This window comes from Microtus pennsylvanicus, chromosome 2 (genome assembly GCF_037038515.1).
Source record: "Microtus pennsylvanicus isolate mMicPen1 chromosome 2, mMicPen1.hap1, whole genome shotgun sequence".
NCBI classification, from domain to species: domain Eukaryota; kingdom Metazoa; phylum Chordata; class Mammalia; order Rodentia; family Cricetidae; genus Microtus; species Microtus pennsylvanicus.
The window spans coordinates 81,458,474-81,476,361 of record NC_134580.1 but is presented as its reverse complement, the minus strand read 5'-3'; the positions used below and the strand labels follow the sequence as shown (position 1 = coordinate 81,476,361).

The window sequence follows — 17,888 nt, the reverse complement described above, 5'->3', positions numbered from 1 at the left end:
AATAGGATGAGAGACTTCAGACCACTTATCTTTAAATGTGATGACTGTATTACTGCTCCTCCCTCAAGGTTCAGAAATCTATATGGAAGAATAGATAGAAAGATCATAAGAGCCAAAGGTGGTGGATCTTAAACTTTAAGGAAACAACATGGATGTTGGGCAAATGAACTGTCAGAGACTATAATTGCATGCACAATATCCAGCAAGTCCAAAACAGAAAATACCCTATCATGAAGAAAGGGAAATAGGCATAAGTTTCTACTCCAAGAAGCTATTTACAATTGAATGATGTTGGCAAAGTGAAAGTCAGTTTCTTTCAGTGGAGTGACACTGGGTATATGACCCCAGAGAAAGCTATATGCTCAAGAAATACTTGATCAACACAAAACAGACTCTATGATTTTGTTTTTGTTTGTTTGGGTGTTTATTAAAGCTTTTATTTGTTTTTGTGGTTTTTTTTCAGAGAGGGTAAGAATATGAATTTGGAAGAGTAGGGATGTGTTGTGGGGAGGAGTTGAATTTAGGGGAAGGAATATAATCAAATTACATTGTATTAAATTTTTTTCTTTTTATTTTTTATTGAAAAAAAAATCCTGCCTCCTCCCAGCCTTCCATTTCCCTCCCCCTCCTCCCACTCCTCTTCCCCTCCCCCCATTTCTCTTTCCCCCCTCTCCAGTCCAAAGAGCAGTCAGGGTTCCCTGCCCTGTGGAAAGTCCAAGGTCCTCACCCCTCCATCCTGGTCTAGGAAGGTAAACATCCAAACTGGCTAGGCTCCCACAAATCCAGTACATGAAGTAGGATCAAAACCCAGTGCCATTGTCCTTGGCTTCTCATCAGCCCTCATTGTCCGCCATGTTCAGAGATTCCGGTTTTATCTCATGCTTTTTCAGTCCCAGTCCAGCTGGCCTTGGTGAGCTCCCAATAGATTAGCTCCACTGTCTCAGTGGGTGTGGGCACCCCTCACAGTCCTGCCTTCCTTGTATGAAAATATTCAAAAAATTAAGAGAAGAAAAATTTAAAATAGAACTATCATATTACCAGCTATACCAACCATGGTCACATAATAAAGGACCCTGTCTTACTTAATTTTCCATTTATATGAGATAAAACACCATGACCAAAGCAACTGCAAGAAGGAAGAGATTATTTAGATTTATAGTTACATAGACCTAAGCATCTATGATTTCAGAGCAGGAGCATGGTGACAGGAACCAAGAACTTATATACTTGTTATAAACACAAAACAGACTGCACTGGGAGTGCTGCGAGGCTTTGAACCCTCAGAGCCCATCACAGTCACCTACTTCTACCAGGTACTGTGTAGCTCCTAAACCTACCCAAACAGTGCCACCAGCTGGGGACCAAATATTCAAACATTTGAGCATATGGGATATATTCTTATTTGAATGACCACAGGAAATATTCTACTGCAAAGATATTTTTATATTCATGTTTTTGCTTTTCTATTTACAATAGCTAGAGAAAGGAATAAGTCACAGATAATACACACAAAGAAATTTTATTGAGCACAAAACAATGAGTTATGATGTTTAAAATTTTTATAATAAGTATTAGTTTTGTAAAGAAAGATTGTATGGAGTTTGAGTCATCTGTGAGGGGTCAGTTCTCTTCTTCCACATGTTAGCTCCAGAGATTGCACTCAGGTCCTCAAGCATGATAGTAAGTGCCTTTACTCATTGAGCCAACACATTGGTCCAGTATATTTGTAATCCTTTGATTATTTATGTTTAACATTGAGAAAATATTTACCTTGAAGAACGAAGTAATTGCAATAAATAATTAACAGTTATTGGATCTAGGTAGCTTAATGAGACCAAAACAATTCCACTTTCTCTCTATATCTGAGTTTCAGAGTTCTTTGGACACACTGACCAAAACAAATAATTCTCTGGAGAAAAGTTCTGTAACCATGAGCTCCTTCAAAGCTGTCATGCTTTTCCATTGTCCTTGGTCAGAGACTCAAAAGGTGTATATAATTAGCTTCATATATTCCTAATGGAGGATTCTATGTGGCACTTTATCTGAGAGGACACAGGGAAACCTGGCTCTACAAGATGTTGTTATCATTCAGGTAAAATGGAGAGATGGAAATAAACTTATCAGTGTATAAGTGGATTATTCACAGATTTTAGTTTGTGATTAGTGTTGCTGTGGATCTGAGTTGCATCCTAAAGTACTTGAGGAAGTCTAGGGCAAAGTAGAGTACAGGGAAGAAAAGGAATTGAACAACACAGAAGGATGATTGTAACAGTATTCACTGTGTGAAAAGGCTTTGAATTTGATTGGAAAGAGATCAAGGAGGGGTAAATGAAGTGATTTGGAGGGAGAAAAGTGGAGGGAGAAATGATGTAATGAGATTACAGCATAATCACAAAAATAAGAGAAAAATGTCTAGAAAATGTTAGAAAAACCAAAACAATTGACTGCATTTGAGCTAGAATCACATTATATATAGGGGAATATAAATAGGACTAGAAAATGCCAAAAACATTGTAATGTTTTGTGTGAAACTTCTGCATTAATCTGTTATTCTATGCTCAGAAATGATAAAATGATATAATCTCCTACTGAATGACAAATAGCTTGTTAACACATACAAATAAAATGGAAGGATTTGTTGCCTTTTCTTTCAGTTTTTTCCAAAAAGAGGAAAATAAGCATACCATTTTTTATAATATAGTAGCAAATTTTATTAGTAAGTTTGCAAGATGAAAGTGCCTCATGTATTCCTGAATAGGAAATAGTGCTTACCATGTAGAAAATAAGACCCAGTGCTGAAATCATACTATCCCATATAATTTTATTTTTTTCATCATGATAGGTGCAATTTCAGAACACAGTGATTCCTGAGGTGCCAGGAACTATATTTATTTCTTGCTTCATTTTAAAGAACGTAAATTATACTGATAATTTTGTTTCTAAACTATAAGTATAGTGGAGAAGGTTTAAAAATTTTGCCAAACAGATTCAGTAGAATGTGAAAAAAAATCATTAATACAAAGGCATTGCAAAAGCTATTTAGACAAGTGTAATCATTGTAGTTTTGGACTTTCTGTTTATTATCATTTATTTATCCAGCATTCTCTATTCAGTTTTAATAATATCATTTTTCTTCAGTTTTCTCTGTTACTTCAGAACTCTGCCTACACTATCTCAATAAACTATACACCTACATATAGAGTTGTTAATCGATAAATAACATCTTTTCGCATTCTACAGTAAAATATAATGACATTTTGAAATTTTCAGGCAAATGGATGGATCTAGAAAAACCATACTGAATTAGGTAACCCAGACTCAGAAAGACAAGTATAATACACTCACTCATAGTGACTTTCAAACATAAAGAAAAAAATCAGCCTACAGTTCACAATGTCATAGATGCTAGTCAACAAAGAAAATCCTACGAGAGCTTTACGAGGCTTTACTTAGGAGAAAAAAATCAAGATCTCCTGAGTAAATTGGGAGCATGGGAGTCACAGAGAAGATAGAAAGGGAGAGAAGAGGAAGGAAGGGGAGTGAAGAATATGTGTATCTCAGTAAAAGGAATAAAAAAGAACATCTTTTAGCAAATATTTGCTTCTTTATTTTTACAGTTTTTCTGATTTTAAGGTTTGGGACGAGAAGACAGGTAAAAAGATGTAAGACTAAGCCTCATAGGCTGGTGTCTAATGGAGGAGGGTTTAATGAATTATATTTTTGATGAGTAGTAAATACAGACCAACTGTTCTTTGAGAGCAAGTGAACTAAGAATACATTCATTTATTTGCCAGACTATAAACACGAACATTAAAGTATTGTTAAATAAGTGTGCTACTATGTTTTCAATCTGTATTTTTGGTGCTTACTGCTAATGAACATTCACTTTTTAAATTGGTTTATCTGACGTGTTGGGTCCTATTATTGACAAGTGATAGTAACAAAATGATAACATTTATTGAAGACTCACATTTGTATACTTACTTATGGAGTATATGGTTAGGATATTCATTTTAGGCTGGAAGTTAAATATAAATCAATATTTTTATTTGTTCAGTAGGTAAGTAAAACCAATTCACAGATTTTTATACAATTAGCATGGTATTAAACTACCAGTAAAGTATGGCATTAATCTTGGTTTTTGAACCAAACCCTTATCTTAACTAGTATCTATGTTAATTCTTTAAATAGAACAAAACCCTAAATTATAATGTGACAACCCATTTTACAGAGATATGAACATATAGTTACTATTACATTATGTCATCTTGCCAAGGATTCAGTTCATTTGGAATTACTTCAGGGCAGTGACTTCTGTTATTCCCAGTACTTCAAAAACTGATTGTCTCCATGAATGTAGTTTGGATGCTTATCTTGTCACAATGTCAATTGCTAGAAAAATTTCTTGTTTCAAAGAATAAAATTATGTATCAATCTAACTCTGTTTGGTGAGTTAGTCTCATGTCCAGTTAGCTCAATTAAAGTATAGTATTTTAATGTTAATTTGTAAGCAAGACATGGCAAAGGGACACATTTCATAATCTTGATGTTAACTATTTTGCAGTGAAGTTAGAAGTTAGGGAATATATGTCAGAATAAGGTCTGTAGCCTTTGCTATAGATATCAATATGGATAGTTAAAAATGATGAGTAGCTTTTTATTCTGTAATTGAACTGATAACATATTAGTCTTCAAATGAAAGTGTAAAGACCTTGGGGATGAATTTTGATTTTAGTATTTACTAATCTTCCACCTCACGTGGAATAGCTGTGAACTCACTCTAGTTTGCAAGTAGAGGGATATTGAATTTATAAATAGCTCAACATGACCGCATGACTGGCAGCAGCTTCTCTGCATGACTACAAATTCATATTATATGAGCATAATAGGAAACCTTTCTTCCTCTAGTTTTATGAAGGCACAATTAACAAATAGATTTTGTAATATTTATATTGTATAGCGAGATGTTTTATATATGTGAATATATAAAATACAAAATAATATAAAAATCTTAAAATACATGTGCATGTTGTGAGCTAACCAGCTTAGTTGCCACCCATACTGATTAGAAAATGAATGGCGAAGTTCTGCACTTACCAATTTTCATGTAAGTACTACTGTTAGTGACAGTCACCTCACTGTGCCATGAATCTCCAGAAGCTACCCATCCTGTCTAATAGTGCATTTCCCTTTTTACAAATATCTCCATTTTCCCCTTTCTATCCCATCCCATTTGCTCATGATCTGTTGTTATATTTTCTGCTTCTATGAGTTTAGAGTCCCTAGAGTCCATGCCGACTGATACATTTCAGCATTAAACTCTCCATGTTTCTTTAATTCAGTTAGCCCATTGACCTCTAGTCTTATTGTGGTAAAAGAAAAATAGGATTTCTTTGTTTGAAGGAGAACAAAGAATAGTCCATGTGTGTTAGAGTGTCTTTTCATGTGTGTGTTATCCACTCATCTATTATTTATCACATCTTATTTACACATATTGCTTGTCATTTGTGAATGTTACATTTTCTGGATATATATTCTTCACATTAGAATTGCTATATCATATAATATATCTATATTTATTTTAAAAATTAAATTTACTATTATTATTATTACTATTATATTGTATTGTGATTTTATATATATGAGTATGGTCAGTGTATACTGGATGTGTGTGTATACATGTATGTGCATATAAAATAATACAGACTCGTGTACATTGGAGGTCAGAAGACAATGTTCTGGGTCCTGCTTTCTCATTCTCTACTTGATTCCTTTGAAACGGTCTCTCATGCAGAGCCTGGATCTAGTCTGGCAGTCCCCAAGCTCAAGTGAAGTGATCATTTATTTCCAGCTTTCACAACACTGTAGGTACAGACACACACAGTCACAATTAGCTTCTTGTTTGGATGCTGGGATCTGAATACAGGTTATCACAATTACACAGTGAATGCCCTTACCAGTCAAGGTATCTCTCTAGCTTAATATTTCCAGTTTTTAGTCGTTACCATTGCTCTTCAACTGTTTTATTCTCGGCCTACACCTCTTTATCATTTACGGTGTTGAGAAGCTAATATAGGTCCTTATTCATCTGTAATTTTATTTCATTGGGCTACAAACCCAGTCTATATTTTTAACTTTTTGAAGGACCTCCACAAATTATTTGTCTTCCTAAATAAATAGACTAATTCATATTCACATCAATTTTTTTTAAAAACAACCAATATTTGTTTTCTTTAAAAAAATTAAAGCTTTTGAAATATAAATACAATTACCTCATTTCCATTTCCTTTTCTTCCCCAACACTTCCCAAGCACCTTCCCTTGCTATCTTTGGAAACTGTGAGGTGATATTTTGTTATGGTTTGAAGTCATGATCTCCTGATGACTAGTGATGCCCAGCACTGGTTTATATATAAATGCAGGATTTTACCTTAATACAATTATAATTTATCATTTCTCCTGTTTCTTCTCTCAGGTAGCACTGACAAAAAGGTCAATGGAAGGAGTGAATCAGTCCGTGGTGTCAGAGTTTGTGTTCCTGGGACTCACCAATTCTTGGAGTATTCAACTATTGCTCTTTGTGTTCTCCTCCATGTTTTATGTAGCAAGCATGACAGGAAACTCCCTCATCGTGTTTGCTGTGGCTTCTGACCCTCACCTACACTCTCCCATGTACTTCCTGTTGGCTAACCTCTCCTTCATCGACTTGGGTGTTTCTTCTGTTGTGTCCCCCAAGATGATTTATGACTTATTCAGAAAACACAGAGTCATCTCCTTTAGAGGCTGTGTCACTCAAATCTTCTTCATTCATGTCATTGGTGGTGTGGAGATGGTGCTGCTCATAGCCATGGCTTTTGACAGATATGTGGCCATATGTAAGCCTCTCCATTACTTGACCATTATGAGCCCGAGGATGTGCATCTTGTTTTTAGTGGCTGCCTGGGTGGTTGGCCTTATTCACTCTCTGGTTCAACTGGCTTTTGTAGTAGACTTACCTTTCTGTGGGCCAAATGTGTTGGACAGCTTCTACTGTGACCTTCCTCAATTTATCAAACTTGCCTGCATAGACACTTACCAACTGGAATTCATGGTCACAGCCAACAGTGGATTCATCTCTGTGGGCTCCTTCATCATACTGATCATTTCCTATATTGTCATCATAATCACTGTACAAAAACACTCATCAAGTTCTTCCTCTAAGGCTCTGTCCACACTTTCAGCTCATATCTCTGTGGTTGTCTTATTCTTTGGTCCGTTGATATTCTTCTATACCTGGCCTTCTCCTTCAATACACCTGGACAAATTTCTGGCAATTTTTGATGCAGTTGTTACTCCTTTTCTGAATCCTGTGATATACACACTCAGAAATCAGGAAATGAAGGTATCAATGAAGAGAGTATGCAAACAGCTAGTTACTTATAGGAAAACTTCTTAAATTGATGAGCTGAGGACTTCAATGAATGTAGAAGGTTACGGTCCATCAACCTCAGAAAAATATTTGCACACACACACACACACACACACATATATATATATTACACATACACAAATTATGTATATATCTTTATCTTTCTCTATATGTTTACATATTCTTCTGATTAGTCTGGATTAATAATCTCTACTGAAAACAGAGAATCACATTTATTTATAAAGCAAAGATTATAATAATCTTGAACTTACATTCCTAAGGAATAGTGTTTACTTCGACGTAACTGATACTGAAGGCCTTTAGAAAAAGGAAAATTTCTCTCTTACTTCTTTTACACTTGTTTTATTTCTTGAGTATTTCATGTATGAATATTGGCTTCAAAAATTTCCATTCTTCTTTCTCTCCCCTCCTTTTATTTCTGGCCGCTCTTATTTCTTAACTCATTATGACTTCTTAAATTTAAAATATATTCAAATATATATGTTAAAACAATAAGATATAAATAAGATACTGAATCCATTGTGTTGCCCATGTGCATATGTGTTTACTATACATTGTCTCCAATGCAGGAATTTCTGGACAGTTTGCTTATAAAAGCTTATTATACTGAGTCATTTGTCTGTCTTTTGTAGTTAGTTATGTTACTCATTTGGATTTTTTCTGCTGTGGAAGAAAATTCAAATCAGGAGAACACACACAGGGGTGTAATAGATGCTTGTTTTGTGTAGAAGAGTTGAAAACCATTTTGGAATACCAGCAAGGAATTAAGTAAACATGGTTTTTCTGTCAGGTTAACATTATTCTTTTCAAATACTCATATTTCTATTCCTTTATATTTATTACTTTTTTCTTAGTATATTTCTATGTTACAGTAAAACTCAAGAGTAAATTGTATAATATTTGAAAGGAGCAACTGAAGCAACATATATGTTTACTTTGTGAGTTCGTAAACAGGTACTAAGATACTGCATGTGTTGCTACAAGTACTCTGTGATATGGAAGTAAAACCATCCCTGAAGATATTCTGCACTTTTATAGATCTCAAAGTTCAGTTCCTCCAGGTCCCAGTCATTTGCAGGTCATCGCCAATGTAATGACAGTCACCCGGCACATACACGCACCTGCATCATCAAATTTGGTGCACTCAGACAGACACAGCAGAGTTAATCCTTGCTCTTCACTACATGACATTTTCATTTCCATTGTTCTCATTCACTGGCTTGAGGTACAGCATGAGGTTAATTGGGATCAGACTTAACTGCAGTACTGAATGACTTCCATGTTCATAAAGTCTTGTTCACATAAGTAGCCACTGTACGTCCTTATGTTCTTTGTCCTTTACTGAGAAACCTGTGAGTGGTTGGTGTCAACCCTATGATTTCTTAATCAAAAAACATTTTCTAAATTTCCATGTTATTCAAATGATATTTCATCAAGCACAGGACACTTTCATAGCAGATGAAATGTGATAATGAGCTCACAACACATGAAACTCACTAGTCTACCCACATGCTTCATTCCTTATAAGCCAGCGATGGAAAACTTGGGCTAGGAATTGGGCTAATGGTTGTGGCTCCTATGTGGTAGGCACAGAAGTAGCTGTGCCAATCTTGCTAACAGTTCCCAGTTGTTCACTCTGTTCTGTAGTCGTACATTTTACTTGTAGTTTTTTAAGCCTCTATTTTTTTTTTAGCCCTGTTGCCCTTTTATGGTAAGAACTCACTATTCTAGACATCTCTGATTCTTTTATTATCCTTTATTAGTTCTTATATCCCTGCTCAAACTCTAAATATCTTTGCTTACATAAATTCTCTTCCATTATCAGAGTTTGTTATATTTTGTTTCCTGGATCTTGATTTATTCCCTGTTACATCTGTGAAAAAATAAACAGGAAATTGAATTACATTAATTTGCAATGGCAAATATATATAAATGCAAAATACAAGAAAGTTCTGAAAGAACACAAACGACACAATGGTTATCCCAAAAGGAATAGGTAGGGGTTTGTTTTGCCTGAGTTGTGAGATGCCCCCAGCATGACCACCAAGAATCAATGAAATTAAGAGCCTGCATAATACTTATACAAATATTATAGGACAGACCATTTGTATTGGATAGCCAATTAATGTGTTCTTCCTTGGCGAAGATTATTTCTCCTAAAGTCAGCATTCCTAAGCTGTCTGTAGTTCTCTGTGCAGAAATGAGACTCTTGGGCTTTCCCTCATCCATTTTACCATGGATGTTGGCCCTGTACACATCATGTTTAGACAATCATGCTGAGACTTTATGATTACAACTTCTGACATTACTAGAGGTCACAATCTCCTAGCAAACTCCCTGCCCTCTGACTTTTACAATCTTTCTGACCTCTTCTACAATTACTCCTGAACCTGAAGCGTGGGAGTTGTTTTGTTTCAATAATGGTCTTTATCCATTTCAAAGAGGAGCTTCCTTGATGAGGATGATAAGGACATCACTTATCTGTGTGTATAAGGACAAATATTTAGAATGCAGTTAGAGATAACGCTGGCTTAATAAAGTGGCAGTTGTTGGTTTTTCCTCAAGATACATGAATTTCCTTCCCTGAGTAGCAGGCAAGGTTTCCAATTTCACACATAATTATCATTTTGTTGTACAATTCTTTTATTTGTTTGTTATTTGTTCATTTCTTTAGGTTTTTTAAGACAGGGATTTGTAGTGTAACTTTGGCTGTCCTAGAACTCACTCTGTAGACCAGGCTGGCTTGGTGTTCTCAGAGATTTGCCTGCCTCTGCTTTCTGTGTGCTGAGATTAAAGATGTGTGTTGCAACCATCTTGCTTGAGCAAGTTTTAAGAAGTTATGCATTTTTCCTTCTTTAATTTTTTTAATTTAATTTTTTATTCCATCCATAGTTCTCACCTCAAATATCCCTGTCAGATCAAACCCCATCCACTCCTCCCAATGTGTAAGGGTTCCCATGGGAAATTAACAAAGTCTGGCACATTAAGTTGGGGCAGGACTAAGCCCCTCCCCCACACCCTGCATTAAGGCTGAGCATAGCATCCCACCATAGGGAATGTGCTCTAATAAGCTTGCTCATGCACCAGGGATAGATCCTGATCCTACTGCCAGGTGCCTCACATATAGTCCAATTTTCACCCCTGTCTCTGATGTAGGGAGGGCCTAGTTTGATCCCATGTCAGTTACACAGCTTTTGGTCCGGGGTTCATGAATTTCCACGGGCATGGTCGAGATGTCTGTAGATTTCTCTATCATGATCTTGACCTCTCTTGCCCATATATTCCCTCATCCCTCTCTTCAATTGGATTCTCAGAGTTTGGCCTGGTGCGTGGCTGTAGATCTCTCCATCTGGTTCCATCAGTTGCTGGATTGTTGGCGCTTGTTTTTCCTGGCTACCCAGAACTGAAATAATCACACAGAAACTGTCTCATTTAAATCACTGCTTGATCCATTAACTCTAGCTTCTTATTGGCTAAGTCTTAAAACTTAATATAACCCATTGTGTATCGCCACATGGCTGTCGATTACTCAAATGATTCTGGCATTGTCTGTTCCTTGTGGGGCTACATAGCATCTTTGAGAAGCCTCCTTCTTTCTCTCAGCATTCAGTTTAGTTCTCCCTGATATCTTCTTAAATTTCTTTCTTAGAGACTTAAAGTTCTTATCATACAGGCCTTTCACGTATTTACCTAGAGTTAAGCAAAGATATTTTATGTTATTTGTGGGTATTTTAAAGGCTGATGTTTCTCTGATTTCTTTCCTGGCCCATTTATCATTTGTATGTAGTATGGATTCTGATTTTTTTTTTAGAGGTAATCTTGTATCCCTCCACATTACTGAAGTATCAACTATAGGAGTTTCCAGCAGCTCAGCTCCCGGGTCGCAGGCACGACTCTCCTGAATGCTCTCCAGGGTGTGTGCAGGAACCTCTGCGTTCTTCCTCTATGGCACGCCGACTGCCAGAAACAAGTCATGTCTATTCTCAAGGTCCACGCCCGAGAGATCTTTGACTCCCATGGGAGTCCCACTGTTGAGGTTGATCTCTACACCTCAAAAGGTCTCTTCCGGGCTGCAGTGCCCAGCGGTGCCTCCACTGGCATCTATGAGGCCCTGGAACTCCGTGACAATGCTAAGACCCGCTACTTGGGGAAGGGTGTCTCAAAGGCTGTTGAGCACATCAATAAAACTATCGCACCTGCACTGGTTAGCAAGAAACTGAATGTGGGGGAGCAGGAGAAGATCGACAAGCTGATGATCGAGATGGACGGCACCGAGAATAAATCCAAATTCGGTGCCAATGCCATCCTGGGAGTGTCCCTGGCTGTCTGCAAAGCTGGTGCTGCAGTAAAGGAGGTGCCCCTCTACCGCCACATCGCTGACTTGGCTGGCAATGCTGAAGTCATCCTGCCAGTCCCAGCTTTCAATGTCATCAACGGCGGGTCTCACGCTGGCAACAAGCTCGCCATGCAGGAGTTCATGATCCTCCCTGTGGGGGCGTCCAGTTTCCGCGAAGCCATGCGCATTGGGGCAGAGGTTTATCACAACCTGAAGATTGTCATCAAGGAGAAATATGGTAAGGATGCCACCAATGTGGGTGACGAGGGCGGGTTTGCGCCTAACATCCTGGAGAACAAAGAAGCTCTGGAACTGCTGAAGAACGCAATTGGAAAGGCTGGCTACACTGAACAGGTTGTCATCTGCATGGACGTGGCCGCCTCTGAGTTCTTCAGGTACGGGAAGTACGACCTGGACTTCAAGTCTCCTGATGACGCCAGCATCACCCCTGACCAGCTGGCTGACCTGTACAAGTCCTTCATCCGGGAGTATCCAGTGGTGTCCATCGAGGACCCTTTTGACCAGGATGACTGGGAAACCTGGAAGAAGTTCACTGCCAGCTCAGGCATCCAGGTGGTTGGGGACGATCTCACAGTGACCAACCCTAAGAGGGTTGCCAAGGCTGTCAGTGAGAAGTCCTGCAAGTGCCTCCTGCTCAAAGTGAACCAGATTGGCTCCGTGACTGAGTCTCTGTAGGCGTGTAAGCTGGCCCTGTCCAATGGTTGGGGCGTCATGGTGTCCCATCGCTCTGGGGAGACCGAGGATACTTTCATCGCTGACCTGGTAGTGGGGCTCTGCACTGGGCAGATCAAGACTGGTGCCCCTTGCCGATCCGAGCGCCTGGCCAAGTACAACCAGATTCTTAGAATCGAGGAAGAGCTGGGCAGCAAGGCCAAGTTTGCCGGCAGGTGCTTCAGGAACCCCCTGGCTAAGTAAAGTGGATACAGATCCCTGGAGCCACCAGCTGCTTAGTCCCCGTCCCTGATGTCATCAAGGCAGCTCAAGGCCGGCCCAGTGCTTGCCCCTCCCATGCCACTGCTTCCTTAGACTTCTTCAGTACGCCAGACCACCTGGAGCCCTGCTGGAAACCCCAGCTTTGTAATCATGTGACTGGTCCGAATCATTGTCACCTCACTTCCAAGCTAGTGTCTGGAGCCCAGTGTAATCTCTAGGGTGGCCACAGGAAAGACCCCTGCCCCAGCGGTTCTACATGCAGAATAAAAGCCTCAGTGACCTATAAAAACAAAAAAAGGAGTTTCCAGATAGAGTTTTTTGGGTCACTTACATAAACTTATCCTATCTCATCATAGAAAAAGTTTGACTTCTTCCTTTTTAATTTTTATCCTCTTGAATCTCCTTTTGCTGTTTTTGCTCTAGCTAGAACTTCAAGTACTATATTGAATAGAAATGGAGAGCCTTTTCATGTGCCTGATTTTAATGGAATCACTTTGAGTTTCTTTCCATTTAATTTTTCTGTTAATTTTTTGGGTTTTAAATATTGCTTTCATAATGTTTAGATATATTTCTTGTATTCCTGATCTCTCCAAGATCGCTACTATAAGGGGTGTTGAATTTTGTCAAAGGCATTTTTGGCGTCTAATGAGATGATCTTGTGTTTTTTTTTTCTTTCAGTTTCTTGATATGGTTGATTATGTTGATAGATTTTCAGATATTGAGCCAATCCTGCATATCTGGGATGAAGTCTACTTGGTCATTGTGGTCTTTTTTGATGCAGTTTTGGATTCTGTTTGTCTGTTTACTAAGTATTTTTGCATCAATATTTTTTTTAATTTATTTATTTATTAAGGATTTCTGCCTCCTCCCCTCAACCGCCTCCCATTTCCCTCCCCCTCCCCCGATCAAGTCCCCCTCCCTCATCTGCTCGAAAAGCAATCAGGGTTCCCTGACCTGTGGGAAGCCCAAGGACCGCCCACCTCTATCCAGGTCTCCTAAGGTGAGCATCCAAACTGCCCAGGCTCCCCCAAAGCCAGTACGTGCAGTAGGATCAAAAACCCACTGCGATTGTTCTTGAGTTCTCAGTATTCCTCATTGTCCGCTATGTTCAGCTAGTCCGGATTTATCCCATGCTTTTTCAGACCCAGGCCAGCTGCTATATTTGTAAGTGAGAGTGGGCTCTAGTTCTCTATTTTAGGTGCATCTTTGTGTGGTTTGGTTTTAGCAGTAGTAGTGTTTGGGGATGCTTCTTCTGTTCCTATTCCATGGAACAATTTGAAGACTTTTGAAATTAGTCCTTACTCAAAATTTTGGTATAATTCTGTGTTGAAGTCATCTGGTCCTGGGCTTTTTGTGGATGGGAGACTTTTAATGGCTATTTCTATTTCCTTTGGGTTATAGGTTTATTTAAATTGTTTTTCTTGTCTCGATTTAATTTTGGTATACGGAACTTATCATTTTTTAACCCTTTCTTTTAAATTTTCCAATTTTGTTGAGTACAGATTTTTGAAGTGTGATCTGATGAGTCTGAATTTTCTCAGTGTCTGATGTTATGCCCCTCTTCATTTCTGATTTTGTTAATATGTATATTCTTTTTCTGACTTTTCATTAGTTTAGATGAGAGTTTGTCTATTTTATTGACTTTAAAGTGTTTCTTTATTTTGTTGAAACAAGGAGCCAACTCTTTGTTTCATTGAATCTTTATATTGTTCTCTTTGCTTTTATTTTATTGATTTTTGCCTTCAATTTGACTCATAACATCTCACAGTTCCCTTGTTTTTTTTTGTTAATTGTCAGTCTGGCAGACATGTGTATTAGTAAGATGGGGTGTTGAAATCTCCCATTATTAGCTTGTATGGGTTAATGTGCAAATTAAGCTTTTGTAATACTTCTTTTACAAATGTGGGTGCCCTTGTTTCGGTGGCATAAATATTTAGGATTGAGACTTCATCTTAATGGATTTTTCCTGTAATAAATATTAAGTGTCCTTCTTCATTGCTTTTGATTGATCTTAATTTGAAGTCTATCTTGAGATACATTAGCATAGCTGTACCAGCTCGCTTCTTAGGGTCTTTTGCTTGGAAAGTCTTTTTCTAATGCTTTACTCATAGGAAATATGTGTTTTTTCAGTTGAGATGTGTTTCTTGTAAATAGCAGAAGGTTGGGTTCTATTTTCATATCCATTCTGTTAGTCTGTATCTTTTTATAAACAAGTTGAGTCCATTCATATTAAGGAATATTAATCACCAGTGATTGTTAATTCCTTTTACCTTTGGCGGCGGTATGTGCGTGTTTCTCTTCTTTAGGATTTGCTGTTGCCTGTGCTTTCATGGGTAAAGCTAACTTCCTTGGGTTGGAATTTTTCCCTCTAGTACTTTATGTAGGACTGGATTTGTGGATGTGTATTGTTTAAATCTTGTTTTGTCATAGACTATCTTGTTTTCTCCATCTATGGTGATTGAAAGTTTTGCAGGGTATAGTAGTCTGGTTTGGCATCCATGGTTTTTAGTGTCTGTATAATACGTGTCAGGACATTCTAGCTTTCAGAGTCTACATTGATAAGTCAGGTGTTATTTTGATGGGTCTGCCTTTATATATTACTTAGCCTTTCCTTTACAGTTGTTTCTTTATTTTATATATTTTATGTTTTGATTTTTATGTGATGAATGAATTTTTTGGATCCATTCTATTTAGTGTTCTGTATGTTTTTTGTATTTTCATAGGTATTTCCTTCTTGTTGTTGGTACAGTTTTTTTCTATGATTTTGTTGAATATATTTTCTGTGACTTTGAGCTGCTATTCTTCTCCTTCTATAGCTATTATTCTTGTGTTTGGTCTTTTAATGATGTCCCAAAATTCCTGGATTTTTGTGTTATGACATTGTTTCCCTTAATGTTTTCTTTGACTGATAATTGTATTTCTTTTGCTTTTTCTGGCTTTGGATGTCTAGGTTTTCCTTTGTAGGACTACAAGGTTCTGGTGGTACCAGATTGCTCTTTAGGTTGTTGAATATATTCTTGCATTGGTGTTTACCCTTCTCTTAGTCCAATTTGTACAGGCAGTGTCTTTGACTCTTAGTTCAATTTTTGCAGTTGGTGTCTGTGTCTCAGTCATCCTGTCTTGGGCCAATCTGTGCAGCTACTGTTTGTTTTAGGGAGTGGCTCTTGGTTCACTCTGTGTAGTTGCAGTCTGTTTGCTGCTGGTCACTCACTTATGGTCAGTTCTGTGCAATAACAGTCTGTATCTCAGGGGGCTTCTGAGGTCACAGGAGATGAGTAGGCTTGTGATTGAAATGGAACACATAGATTGCAGGACCTGATAGGTAGTGCTTGGGTACCCTGCCTATAGGAGGTTTGCCCTTGTAGCTGAGGTGTGTGTATGGGAAGTGCCCATGTTTTGCCTAGGGCATAGATACTGGGCTGACCAGCTGAAATGTTGGTCACTCACCTCTTGGTTTGTTCTATGCAGTTGTAGTCCATGCCTCATGATGTTGCTGAAGTTGCCTGGGATTTGTGGGTTTGGAGATGAAGTATTACTTGTCAATGCTATGCATTTTATGGTTGCTCTGGAGCAGGAAAGTAATATGTAAATTTTGTAGAATAGAAGATTAAATTGGAGTATAGAGTGTCACAGATTCCTTATCCTGAACACACACACACAAACACACACATACACACGAACAATTTTAGACGGCTTTTCTAAGGAAAAGAAAGAAGGAGATGACATCTATATCTACAAGACATCAGGACAATTTTTCAGGAGAGTCTTCTCCCTAAGGTGATTCTAATTTGTGGCAAATTGACATTAAAACCAATCATAATGTACATATTCTCTCTGTCTCTCTGTCTCTCTGTCTCTCTCTGTCTCTCTGTCTGTCTGTCTGTCTGTCTCTCTCTCTCTCTCTCTTTCTCTCTCTCTCTCTCTCTCTCTCTCTCTCTCTGTGTGTGTGTGTGTGTGTGTGTGTGTGTGTGTGTGTGTGTGTGTGTGTGCATATACAATGCAGTATTTTCCCCATTGTGGAGAAGAAAACATAAACCTGTATTGTGAATGTATACACATACATTGCTGGCCTAACTTGGAAGAGACTGTCCACTGAAAAATATCTAATAAAGAAATCTGCCAATTATGTGGATGCAATTTGGACTCTAATTTAGAGTGGGGACTGGAAACATGAGATTTAGAATTTAGGGATTGTTTTGGTGTTCTTTTAACAATCTCTGATAAGTGATTTTCATACATTGTAAACAAATAATGATACATATAAAATGTATCATGTCAAGATAGATGGTTATTTAAGTGAAACTTTTTTCAGTTTTTAAATAGATAATACTATGTAATACAAATCCTGATGAAGGATAAGATGATCTTACGGAAACTGTGTTATTAGAACAAATCTTATGAAAACATCTGGCAATGACATAACTACTCATTATATGGCCCAATGCTTTCCTAATTTGATATGATTTTCCCAACTCTGTTCATCTCTCAGATTTAAGAAGACAAAAGTTACAAATATTTCACCGCTCCAGTTACACCCATTTTCCTTTTCTCTCGTATTTGTGGATTTATTGAGCAGCAGTCCACACCCTTGATACGAGTACGCCATTCTTTGTTGCAGCCATTTCCTTACAAGTTGTAGAAAATCAAATCACAGTATAGTTCACTGTTCCTACACCCTTACTGTGCTGTGGTACTCATTGGAAATAAATCTATTTTTGTCTACATTCATGTTTATTTACTTGTAAAACAGTTTATTAGATGATGTTCTACCGTCTGTTCTTTGTATAAACTGTGAAACTCTTCTTATATAGTAGCAACATTCTTTCAGGGGGTTGTAGGAATTGACATGTGTGGAGCATTGTTTCTTTGTTATTCTTAGTTAATAGATATTGTGACATTGTAGTTATAGGTCACAGTTTTACTGAAAATGTGGACTTCACACAAATTCTTCTTCTTAAACTACACTATAATTAAAATATTTGTTTGATTTAACTCTGTGATGTTAGGTATACTTTGAGAGAATATTTATCTATTATTAAAGAATAATAGCAGTGAAAATTTTCTACACTGAGCAGGATCCCACTATGTAGCTCTAAATGTTTTGAAAGTCACTATTTAAGGCTGGATTAAAACACACTGAGATCTACCTGATTCTGCCTTATGATTTCTG

The 17,888-nt window shown here is 37.7% G+C and overlaps 1 protein-coding gene and 1 pseudogene across 2 annotated transcripts; both read left to right on the top strand.

Moving 5' to 3' along the window:
• The first annotated feature begins 4,425 nt into the window (after positions 1-4,425).
• On the top strand, positions 4,426-7,434 carry LOC142844899 (olfactory receptor 4F3/4F16/4F29-like). 2 transcript variants are annotated; one of them, XM_075963680.1, is made up of 2 exons: positions 4,426-4,443; positions 6,514-7,434. In XM_075963680.1, the coding sequence occupies exons 1-2, from the start codon at positions 4,426-4,428 to the stop codon at positions 7,432-7,434; spliced, it is 939 nt and encodes a 312-aa protein (XP_075819795.1). The 2 variants fall into 2 exon arrangements, with proteins under 2 accessions (XP_075819795.1, XP_075819794.1); XM_075963679.1 differs by lacking the exon at positions 4,426-4,443 and having other exon boundaries at positions 6,496-7,434.
• Positions 7,435-11,305: 3,871 nt separating this feature from the next.
• On the top strand, positions 11,306-12,905 carry LOC142843721 (alpha-enolase pseudogene; annotated as a pseudogene).
• Positions 12,906-17,888: the final 4,983 nt, after the last annotated feature.